This window comes from Protopterus annectens, chromosome 2.part0 (assembly GCF_019279795.1).
Source record: "Protopterus annectens isolate FY-2018-M chromosome 2.part0, PAN1.0, whole genome shotgun sequence".
Classification (NCBI taxonomy): domain Eukaryota; kingdom Metazoa; phylum Chordata; order Ceratodontiformes; family Protopteridae; genus Protopterus; species Protopterus annectens.
Window position 1 is genome coordinate 707,051,593 of NC_056728.1, and position 12,709 is coordinate 707,064,301.

General features: G+C 39.0%; 1 protein-coding gene across 1 annotated transcript in view; it reads right to left on the reverse strand.

Moving 5' to 3' along the window:
• ECPAS (Ecm29 proteasome adaptor and scaffold) overlaps window positions 1-12,709 on the reverse strand; it is a 2,158,898-nt gene that overhangs the window by 326,350 nt on the left and 1,819,839 nt on the right. The window contains exons 42-43 of the mRNA XM_044061033.1: window positions 3,922-4,133; window positions 1,004-1,047 (exon numbers count right to left, since the gene is read on the reverse strand). Coding sequence (XP_043916968.1) covers window positions 1,004-1,047; window positions 3,922-4,133 — 256 coding nt within the window. The remainder of the gene's footprint in view (window positions 1-1,003; window positions 1,048-3,921; window positions 4,134-12,709) is intronic.

The following is a 12,709-nucleotide window of genomic DNA, read 5'->3' on the forward strand; positions in this document are numbered from 1 at the left end:
TTCTATAATACTGCAAGTCCACTAGATGTTATCAGTACCAAATATGCTGATGTCTGACCTACTGACTTAACTCCTGTTGCCCAGCCTGGCCAACATTATGTATTCATTAAAAGTGTATTTTTAAAGCTTTCTTCAGGTGGATTGCACACCTCAAATATTGCAGCAATTCAGAGGAAAGGAATATGCATCTACTCACTTTCCTAAAAAATGCATACTTGGAGACTAGGAATGTGGAAGTGCAACCCTCACAGTAGGGGTGCTAATGGAAACAGTATACCAACCCCTGAAAAAAGATTTACATTCATATTTAATTTAATTTTCTGTACCAATATGACCTGTGGGGGTAGCAAAACTGTGTGTGTTGTAGACTACGAAAAGTCCCATTCATGATCTGTAGGTAAAATTAAACCTCCTCTATGCTTCATCAGTTGTTTGCTCAATACAGTTCTGCATTCATTTATGTATTTATTTGTTTGTTTGTTTACCAGGTGAATGAACAGGCCATTGAACTGTTTTCAATTAGTCGTGATCAAGGCGAAAAGCAATACAATTTACCTAAATTATAGTTTTACCTAGATTAAATATTAAATTTGGTATGGCTTACTGCCACTTCTTCATAAAGTAAAAAAAAGGAACCAAACTTGCAAAAATATACACAAAGTAAAATCAGATAAAAAATATAAGGACTGATTACATGCAAGAAAGATTATTTTCCCTATTTGGGAAATAAAATTATATATATGGGAGGTCTGCTAGATCCCTAACTTAATGAGGAAGATAGTTAAATCATTTTTTCTATTAGCTACAGTTATACAATACTTGTTTTCCTTGGCAAAAGGATTAAGGCCTGTGCATATATATATATATATATATATATATATATATATATACACAAAAAAGCCTGGCAATAGTTGCTTAATGTATTCACGGTGTGACTAACAAAAGACTTTACTTTGTGTTTTAATCCAACTATTAAATAATACAGGTGCTGAGCAACACTTGCCTGCAAGCTGTGACCACACTTGCTATAGCTTTCAGAAGTTCTTCCTATAGGAATAAAAAAAAAAAAAAAACATTTAATAGAACATTGTTCAGAAATCTGCTTGTCCATTTTGGCTAACAATGCTTTCCATAGGTATATATGTGTATATGCAGTACAAAACTAAGCAAATCAACATAACTTCAGACATAAACAAATCAGACACCAGGTCTCAACCCTCAAATGTGCCCCAAACACTTACAATAGAGACAACAGTGATAGAGGCACTATGAATGAACCACAAATGTAGAAACATACACTACACTGTCAAATAAGGATCATCTGGTTCTTGAAGAATCCCCAATTCTCTACCCGTTTTAAGACCTAACAGCTTAGTTTTCTCAACCACACTGAAAATTACCTTTTGCAAAGTCCATGCATTCCTGACATCCTCTTTTTCAAGCAATACTATTTATCTAGAATGACCGTTCTAACCCAAATAAATCCTTTGAAAAAATGTTTTGTGTCGTTTCCCCGGAACTATACCCATTTAACCTCAAATTATGCCCTTTGTTCTTAAACATTATTTTTAAATAAAGTCTTAACATACTTCTTTTCTTCATGATGTGTACATGAATGTATATTTGTCTGTGTATAACAAAGGTGTGTGTGTGTGTGTGTGTGTGTGTGAATGTATCTAGGTATATGTTTAACTGATTAACAAAAGAAATGAATCCATGTGTATGTATGTATGTATGTGTATATATGTGAGAGAAATACACACACCAATACCTCACACAAACACACATGCATGTATGTACGCATATATGTGTATGGGTATGTAATACATGGTAGACTAATCGTAATCTATACGAGTGGGACAGTGGCAATGCACCAGAAAAATGAAATTGTATGGATGGCAAGATACAGATCCGTGAGAATTTAAATCCATCAAACTGTGACTGTGGCATGTATGTTTAGCAACCAGTTTGATAAATGAACTGTATCATGGGGAGAGCATGCTAAATACTAGCATGTGATTTAGAATGCTTGGCAGTCAGGCACTCATTTCAACATAGGCATAAAAACAATGTAAAACTTTTTTTAGCTGAGAAAAGATACATAAATAATAAATAAAACAATAAATAAAAAGTAAAACTCAGCTGCTAAACTGAGAACTGGGAAAACCAAGCAGAGGAGGTTGGTCTGAAAGTGGCACACAAAATATTACCAAGTATGGTCTAGAAGATGTGACAGCCATCTGCTTATCTTTAGACTTACTGCAGTGCAACTTCTGCTCCTGCCTTTTTGCAACTGTATCTAGTGAACTGTACTTGCAATGTATAAGAAATGCACAGAAGGGAATAAATGCATCTAGTGTGTGCTCAGCACTGATATGGAACTAACATTTCAAAAAATTTTCTGTAGAATATTGCCTGGCTAATTATGTCCAAATAGATTATGAGGACACTAACAGATGCATATATATAAAATGTGAGGAAGGAAGGCTGGTATTATATTGAAAATATCTTGCACTGTTGGTATACAGAATAAGTTTCATGATGAGCAGCAAAGCTTACATATCTATCATCAAGTTCATTTTTACATTTTTTACATTGCTTTTTCCTTTTTTGCATATAAATAACCCAGAGGCAGAACAAAGATATGTTGGGACATTTACTTGTTGACCTGATCCAAGCGGGACATGGGTGCTAAACTGAGGAAGTTCAAGCAGCTGTAAATATACATGAACCAAACACCTCGTTAGCTGCAAGCCAGTACACTAACCACACAATAAACCCATGTAAATGAATGCAATTACCTGGGCTGGGAATAGAGTATGCAATCTTCAGAACTTCCAGGACCAAAGGCCACTATACTAACTGTTGAGCTACTGACACTGTCTGTAGTATTTTATTAAAAGACCTCATCAGGGAAGGATACAAAGATACTTCAGCTGAGTGTTTCTTCTGCTACTATTTTTATATAATTTCTCCCCCCTTGCCTATTAACTAACAAGCTTCCTTTCTCCTGGAGTGTAATACAGGCAGTCATCAGACTGTGGTTAAGGCGCTAATCCCTACCCTCAAGTTGCTAACCTAAACACCTGGATAGATCACCACTGAGGCATTTAAGTGTGCTTCCTGGCAAATGTGGGGGCTAATATCACAAAATTGGAATGCCAAGTCCATGTACCCCACCCAGTGTTTATATATATATGTATATATATGTATATATTTATATATATATATATGTGTGTGTGTGTGTGTGTGTGTGTGTGTACTTTCAGGTGTGGCAAGCCTCCCTACACCCTCCATACAAAGGACTTTGCCTCTCATAAAGTCGTCCCCCACCACCACCACATACACTAAATTCTTGGTTACCAACTATGAAAAAAATGAGCAAAGATGATACATGGGCAATTCTGTGCCATCACACAAACAGAAACCAAACTAGAAGTGATTACATTTATAACAGTGATTACCAGGTACATTTCTTCAAATGTTTCAATTTCTCTGTTGCACAGCTATGCACAATTCTGACAGATCTTAATAAATGCACTTTCAATTAAAGAGAACTTCAACCAAATGCCCTAGCTCCATTTGCTTCTGCTTTGGGCACCACACGGCAAGAAAGACTGATGTAATGGTGTCGGCTGCATGCTTTATACCCATGACTACCTGACGGCATGGAAGATGAGACAGCAACCAACGCAGGACCCAAGACTTTGATAATAAGGTCGACTGAGGGCTACCTGCAAACAGATAACCCAAATGTGATGACTGCAACAGTGAAACACGAAGAACATCTTCAACCAAATGCCCTAGCTCCATTAAAATACATCTACACTAAAGAAGTAAAGCTGAGAAACAATCTGTGATAAGAGATAAGCATTTTCTTTGTGGGTGTCATATGAAAGTTTCTTGAAACATATTTCTTACCTTTCCTGCCCATGTTCTTCCAGGTAATCCCTGCAATAATGCATTCAACACCATTCCTAAGTGTGGTGGTACAAGGGAGCCTGTTTGTTGCTTAGCAATAGAAGACATGGCTGCTGCCCCCTGAGCTTTCATTTTCCAAGACTGGGACTGAAGTGCCTTCTGGGTAATGGCTATCAACTCTTCCATGTACAGTCGAATACCTCCAAAATTACCTGTTGGTGTAAATGCAGAAGAAAAATAACTGACAAGCAATATATCACATCAGCTTGCATGCTGAATAAACAAAAGTGATCATTTGCATTGCAGCTGCCATTCTGCAAGTTGAAGCAAATACCAGTAGTCTGCACATATTTAATGCGATCATTTTAAACTTCTTGTGCATTCTCAAATTGAAAACACTTTTTTTTCTTACAAACTAAACCTAAAACATTATTATTATTTTAACATTTAAAGCACAATGACATTAGGGGTAGCAATGCAGAAACATTCTAAAACAGAAATGAACACCTGCAAATGAATGCTGAAGAATCATTACTTGAGGTACTTAACCAGCATGTTAGACCTTCAAGGGATTCTAATGCAGCAGATCTGTATTATAGAACTCTTAACTCTGCAGGTCAGTTCCAATAGATCTAATCTGGTGCATCCCTGCCAATATCACCATGATACTCACATCTGCGTATAACAAGGTGGTGACTGGATGTTTTACCAGATCTGGGCAAACTAGCCATCTAATTCCTTATCTGCCAGGAAGGACATTTATTCCATAAAATCAAAGATGTGACACTCATCATCTTCTTTCAGTGTTCCCATTTGGGGTTGCCACAGCGGATCATCTGTTTCCATTTCTTCCTGTCCTCTGCATCTTGCTCTCTCACACCAACCACCTGCATGTTCTCTCTCACCACATCCATAAACCTTATCTTAGGCCTTCCTCTTTTCCTGTTACCTGGTAGCTTCATCCTTAGCATCTTTTTCCCAATATACTCAGCATCCCTCCTCAGCACATGTCCAAACCAATGTAATCTTGCCTCTCTGGCTTTGTCTTCAATCCTTCCAACCTGGGCTCACCCTCTAATATACTTAATCCTAATCCTGTCCACCCTCGTCACACCCAGTGCAAATCTTAACATCTTTAACTCTGCCACATCCAGCTCAAACTCCTGCCTTTTTGTCAGTGCCACTGTCTCCAACCCATATAACATAGCTGGTCTGACTACCCTCTTGTAGACCTTCCCTTTCACTCTTACTGGTACTCGTCTGTCACAAATCACTCCTGACACTCTTCTCCACCCACTCCATCCTGCCTGTACTCTCTTCTTCACCTCTTTTCCACACTCACCATTACTCTGAATTATTGATCCTTCATCCACCTTCGCCACCTCTACTCCTTGCATCCTTCACCATTCCTTTATCCTCCCTTTCATTCACACACATATATTCTGTCTTAGTCCTGCTGACCTTCATTCCTCTTCTCTCATTCCTCAGGCATCCCCTCACTTTCCAAGATTCCATTAAACAATCTGGTTAAAAACACCACTGCCATTTCACCTAAACACCTCCATGCTTCCACAGGTATGTCATCTGGACCAACAGCCTTTCCATTCTTCATCCTCTTCATAGCTATCCTTACTTCCTCCTTGCTAATCCATTGTACTTCATGATTCACTATCCCCACATCATCCAGCCTTCTCTCCCTCTCATTCTCTTCATTCAACCCCTCAAAGTACTCTCTCCATCTCCTCAACACACTCTCCTCGCTTGTGAGTATGTTTCCCTCATTATCCTTTATCACCTTTACCTGCTGCACATCTTTCCTTGCTCAGTCCCTCTGTCTAGCCAATCGGTACAGGTCCTTTTCTCCCTCCTTAGTGTCCAACCTTTCATACAACTCTTCATATGCCTTATCCTTAGCCTTTGCCACCTGTCTCTTTGCCATGCACCTCATCTCCTTATAATCCTATCTACTTTCTTCATCTCTCTGACAATCCCACTTCTTCTTTGCCAACCTCTTTCTCTGTATACTCTCCTGTACTTCCTCATTCCACCACCATGTCTCCTTGTCATCCTTCCTCTGTCCAGATGTCATACCAAGCACCTTTCTAGCCATCTCCCTTACTAGTTCTGCTGTAGTTACCCAGCTATTTGGTAACTCTTTACTGCCACCCAGTGCCTGTCTTAACTCATCCCTGAACTCCGCCTCCAAATTACCCTTTTTTCAATTTCCACCATTTGATCCTTGGTGCTGCCCTCACACTCCTCCTCCTCTTCTTGATCACCAAAGTCATCCTACAAACCACCATCCTATGCTGCCTAACTACAACTTCCCCGGTCACCACTTTACAATCTCCAATCTCCTTCAAACTGGCCCTCCTACATAATATATAATCCACCTGTGTGCATCTTCCTCCACTCTTGTATGTCACCCTATGCTCCTCCCTCGTTAAAATACGTATTCACCACAGCCATGTCCATCCTTTTTGCAAAATCCACTACCATCTGACCTTCTGCATTCCTTTGTTTAACACCATACCTACCCCATCACTTCCTCATCCCCTCTGTTCCCTTCACCAACATGCCCATTGAAATCTGCTCCAATCACCACTCTCTCACCCTTGGGTATAGTCATCACCACTTCATCCAACTCACTCCAAAATTTTTCTTTCTCGTCCATTGCACACCAAACTTGTGGAGCATATGCACTAACAACATTCATCATTACACCATCAATTTCCAGCTTCATAAACATCACTCTATCTGACACTCTTTTCACCTCCAAAACACTCTTAGCATACTGTTCCTTCAGGATAACTCCTACGCCATTTCTCCTCCCATCCACACCATGATAAAACAATTTGTACCCACCTCCAATACACCTAGCCTTACTCCCCTTCCATCTGGTCTCTTGCACACACAATATACCAACCTTCCTTCTGTCTATCATATCGGCTAGCTCTCTCCCTATACCAGTCATACTGCCAACATTCAAAGTTCCGACCCTCACTACCACAGTCCTAGCCTTTCTCTTCTCTTCCTGCCTTCAGCCATGCCTTCCACCTCTTCTCCTCATTCGGCCAACAATAGTGACACTGATCCTGTGAAAATGATAAATACACTATCCAGTAAAAAAATAAATAAATAAGAAACAATCAAAGGCAGCAGGATAGAAAACAACCTTATAAATCCAATCTTAAATATTTCATATAACTTTTCTATTTTAACTCAGTGGATTGCATATACAAAATTCATTATTAAAGGACAAAAGCCCAAAACAGTTAGCTAAAACAAAAACTGTCAAAATGAGCAGAAACACAAGGGATGAAAAAAGGCCCCCTCTCATGTGAAGATTCCCTGTAGTATCACCCTCCCAAAGGATGATTTTACTCTAGAAATGATAACCCAACACGGGAGTGTTTTTCAAATTCTTTTTCTTGCTCTGTGTTTCATGAGCCTCAAGTCTCTACCAAGATAGCGCCCACTACTTCTCTATCAATAGGGTAAGAGCTGGTCATGCCATAGCCATCATCCAAGTAGCCATGAGGGATTTTCTTTTGTGACCCTATCCACCTCTTGCGCACAACCTGTGCTCTCTCAGAGGGAGGCCTGCTCTGCCTTCTCCTGTGATTGTGTGCCATACTTCATGATGGCTGCCACAAGGATGTGGACTGGCACAGCCAGGCACACATCTGAGGCCCATCTGCTTTATGATGCACACCTCTTTGTCCGGTAGATGCTGTTACCACAGTAGGACAGACTGTCTTTCTTTCCCAGGATGGATGAACCAGTGTCAGCCATAGAGGTGTAGTTAACCATTATGGTGCCCTCTGCTGTCGCCTGATCTCAGAGATGAAGATATACAAAGAAAAGTCCATTCACAATTACAATCTGGCACTCCTCCTTAATGGCAAGGAGTAAGTCAATTCTACATTTATGATCCTCAACTCTAACTAGCAAAAAAATATACATATGTGTGTGTATATATGTCTGTGTGTGTGTGTGAGTGTGAGTGTGAGTGTATATGGTCTTTTAAACTACAGATACCACTACATTTGTAACAAGAAGCTGGCACAGTTTATGTACCCAAGGAGCAAAAGGAGTGCTAACTATTGCGTTTCAGTTTAGACCACAAATGCAATACCAGCTTTCATTTCTAAAAGTCAGTAAAGCAGTTAAGACCGATCGTCAAGTGCCATCATGCCCCCAACACTTTGTTCCCAAGGTGGCTGACCCCTTCACCCCACCCTAGCTGCCCACCTGATAGCTACTTTATCCCCTCTATGCCATGGGTCCAACACACTGGAGAATTTTATAAAACTGTGGACAGAAACTGAAGTTACAGGAGCACAGACATCTTCAAATGATGAATTTCAAAGAAAATCTGTAGTCCTTGAAGTGTTGCCACCTTTTGTTAAAGGATCATACTTCAAATAAACAAATTACACTTTGTGAAGACAATTCATGAGTCACAGTTTAGGCATTTTAAGATGTCTGTCCTCTGCAAAAGATAAGAACAAATAAGAACGTGTTAAGTGTTTTTTTACAAATAATAATACAGTTGCCAAAAGACAAGAAGCAGTTTACTGCCATGAGTTTCCAGTGTGTGATGTAACACCAGCAAATCTTGCTTATGTTATAGACTGAAACTACTGTAAGGATAGAGCTTGGACTATTTCTCAAAGGACCTTTGTCCTTATGAAAGACAATAAAATATGTGTAGGATCATAGGAGGTTACTAGGCTTTCAACCTGTAGGTCATTTCAAGCCTAGCTGTTTCATCCCAATGTAATACCATAGACACTCTAGTCAATACTCAGGATTGTATTTATTAATCAAAGCAACAGCCATTGAGAAAAGGGGTTTCCAGTATAAACATTTTACACCACAAGTTAATTAAAAATCAAATTTCGGGAAGGTAAACTGTGCTCCTTACTGCAAGTCTAAAATGAAATACTCATCTGAGAAAATTCTGAGCTTCCATCCTAGATGGAATTCAGAAAGTACAGTAACAGGAACTTTAAAAAGTAACAATCAAATATGCATCAATGTGTGTGTTTGTCCTCCTAGATGAGGTAAAACCTACCACAAAATTATTGAAAAGGGTTAAAAAGAATGAAGTTACAGGTAAGAAAAAACAATTCCAACCTGACAAACAATTTTATACATGTTTGGGCTGCTTCTAAGACATAATTAATGAAGTATGGTAACTCATTAATTTCTGAGTACTACTGCAGAATAATTAGCAGTACATAAGAAACCGACTTGATTCCATGCTGGGAAATGCTTCTTTTCTTGACAAGAGTTTCCAATAGAGCAGCTCAGCACAAGGCTTAGTCTACCCAAGTGAAGTGAAATTAGTAAGGAAGAGAAATTGAGACGTATGCAACCTGTCTTTTTTGCCTGCAGCACCAATCTTTGTAACAGACCTGCATAAATAAGGCCTTTACAAACTTTTTCTGCATGTAGTTTGCAAGCTCCAGGTTCTCTCTTTTTTCTTTCTTTCGTTCTTTTTTAAAGCACTGTTACATTCTGAGGCCATTACACAGTCAAGTGACTTATTTTATGCAACAGATTATGCACTACAAATGTAAAATTTAATTTTTAACTAATGTCCAAACAGGATACAATGTATTTCATTTATGCAACTATTTCCCATGCATTACATTAAAAGTCACACAGTATTGTTTATTAGTGTGCAGTGACATAAGTGATATGCCCAAGGATGCACCTATTTGAATACAAGAACACTGACTGTAACTGATTTTATAGACATGTACAAACTTGTACAAGCCTTGCACAACTGGGCAGTGTATCTTAATGCTGTAACTACATATACAGTCTAGTGTTGTGGCATTCAAATATGCTTGTTGAAATGTTTGCTTTTGCATCATCCTTGCCAGATTGATGATTGGTATATTTTTCCTTTTCTGCTTGTTTTGACTCCTGCAGCTCACCATCAGGAAACCCTGTTGCCTCTTTTCGGCTGTTGGGTCCACCTACCTCTCCCAGCCTCCCTCAGACTTACCCACAGACCTGTAAGGGTTAGGGCTGGGGAGATCAAAGCATTGGGATCCCCATCATAGGAAAATAGAGTAGCACCACTTAATATGTAGGGGAAGCTTATTCCAGAGGTTGGTGAGGTGCTGGGTTATAAGTCTATCCCTTTATCACGTTTTATCTATTAGTGAAGATTTAGGTACCTGGTTCTACTACTGGTAGCAACATTAGACTAGCAGAAATGCACGCGGTTCACAACAACTGTTTTTCTAATGTGCACTAAGTAAGGCAGAGATCTCCCTTCAAAAGACTATAAGACACTGAATAAAGGGAAATAGCTTCCAGCCTGTCTTGGTAGCTCAGGAACTTTAGGCCTGGGATCTTTTTGGTCAGGAACCGTTGGGGTTTTTCTGCCTAATATGTTCAGTGATGCATTTTCAAGGGGGCACTGTACACAATAATTGGCCTGATGGCTGCTAAATATAAAGGAGTGATTAGTGATTATGTCTTCTTTTGGCAATTAGCTCAGCTAAATAAGAGATTTCCTTCCAACTAATGTCACATGATGGTCAAAATAGAGTGGATTATCAACCTCTGTACCTAGGTCCTTGACTATATATTCATTTTGTAGTGGCATGATATTTGTACAGCATAATGACAGAAAGGATTGTTTATCACAAGGGATGCTTTGGGTGTCAAATGGTGACTTAATTTCCAGTTTGCAGAGGTCTGTAAACTTTCGTAGCTGAAGTATTAGCACACTGCTTGGAAATCTGAGAAGTAAACACAAAAAAAGAGAGGCCACACCACCGAGCCCTAAGGGACACTGCTGCTCGCTTTCATACTTTCTGATGAGGCAGCTACAACACACACTGCGCAGTTTTGTCTTTCAGCCACTGTAATATCATCCCATCACATAAGGATCGAATTTTGAAGCATGTAGCTTTCCTATGATGCCAGCGTGAGGAATGGTGTTGAAGGCCATGGCCAGGTTAAGATACTCTACATGACCACCATCTATAGCATCAGTAAACCTTTAGAAGAATTCTAGATGATTGAAGAATCTAGTATTCATAAAGCCAAACCGTTAAAAGTCAAGTCTAATAAGACTCTTGATATTGAAATTTATGAGTTCAGGTATAAGACATTCCATGGTTCTGCAGATGAAGCTTGTAAGGCTATTGGGTCTATAATTACCTGGGTCAGTTGTAAGGCTACCTTTATAGAGGGGCATGACACATCGGTGACAAAACCAAGTAGCTAAACTTAAGCTAAACAAGTTTAAGAAGTGCGTCTGCAAGGACATTATTAATTAAGCAACCAGGTATATTGTCAGATCCCATGGAAGAAATATTTTTAGTTTTGGTTAGCACTTTCAATAAGTGATCTTTAGAGACAGTTAGTGGAGTAAGGGATTCAGATATTTCAAAGTTACAAATAGAAGTCTCATGGGGTGAAGATGTTACTACATTTGTTTGCAAGTGTATTGGTAATGTCATTTGGGTTAGAATACAAGGCCCAACTGTGAATATGTTCTCAGCAACGTAAGGTACTATGTTTTTAGTTTGTTTTCATATATAACTAAAGAAGGATTTATGATTATCTTAGGCTTCAGAGGCCAGCCTAATTCATGGGTTCCTTCAGTGAATCTGATTAGTGGTCTTTTTTTGTATGTTTTTGATATCCTTGAGAAAATGGGTTTTGGATTTACTACAAAATTTAAGGAGCATCTTTCTTTTGTTGTATAATTTATGGTGGTGGACAACCAGGGTAGTTTGTTTTTGAATTTCCTATGATACCTGGTACTTGATTCATAAAGAAGTATACTTTGACTACTATTATGTCCAGAAAAGGGATGACTATTTCAAAATATTTTTTATCACACAACTTCTCAGGGAACAGAGGACATTTCAACCAATTTAACTGATCAACTGAAGCAGTGACAGTGAAATCTGCTTTCTATCCCTAGTAATCGATGAAAGCACCTACACCAGAGACACTGCCCAACTTCTCCTTTTTCTATCTGAGGAGATGCCACTAGCTTTGAAGTTACTGCCGAATTCTCTGAACAGAGTGCAATATAATTAGAACTTTGTATCCCTAAAGGAGGCAAATAGGTCTGGTGCTTGTGTATTGATTAAAGTGCCTTGCACTTATTCTATTTCTTAGTAATTACACTATCAGGCTGTCTGCAGAGAAAAATCTAGCAAACGACTGGATTTTTCTGGAATACTCACAACGTTGGATCTGGAACTCTACTTTCTTACCCACTAACAAATCTTTATCAGTTTACTATCATATGGTTGAACAGCACTTATGCAGACTTCAAAAATGCGTAATCACATGGGGTGACTGGTAAAAACAGTGAATCATAACCTTCCAGACGCATGAAAGCGAAATCAGGGAAGTGAGTGGTTCTTTCAAAATCAGCATTCACTTTAATGGTGGTTTTAAAGCAAAATTCAGACCAGTTCGAATGCTGAATGCTGTTATTACCACTTTCAACATATTGTAAAAACGGCTTTCACATTTTCAGCCACATGAATCGATGAAAAGACTCAAAAACATTGTGTCTTTTAACAAAATGATAGTAAACCTCTTTATCACCACTTAGCAAAAACAGAAGGAACTTAGGACACTACATGCTTGTTCAAATACCAACATGATCTGGTTCCACGGCGAGCAAACTGTTCAATGGCCACCTGGATTGCTCACAAGTCTAACAGGTCTATATGAAATACTTCCACAGAAAATGGCATAGCCCTTCTGTCCCTGGAAGGTGTGTGTTTGTGTA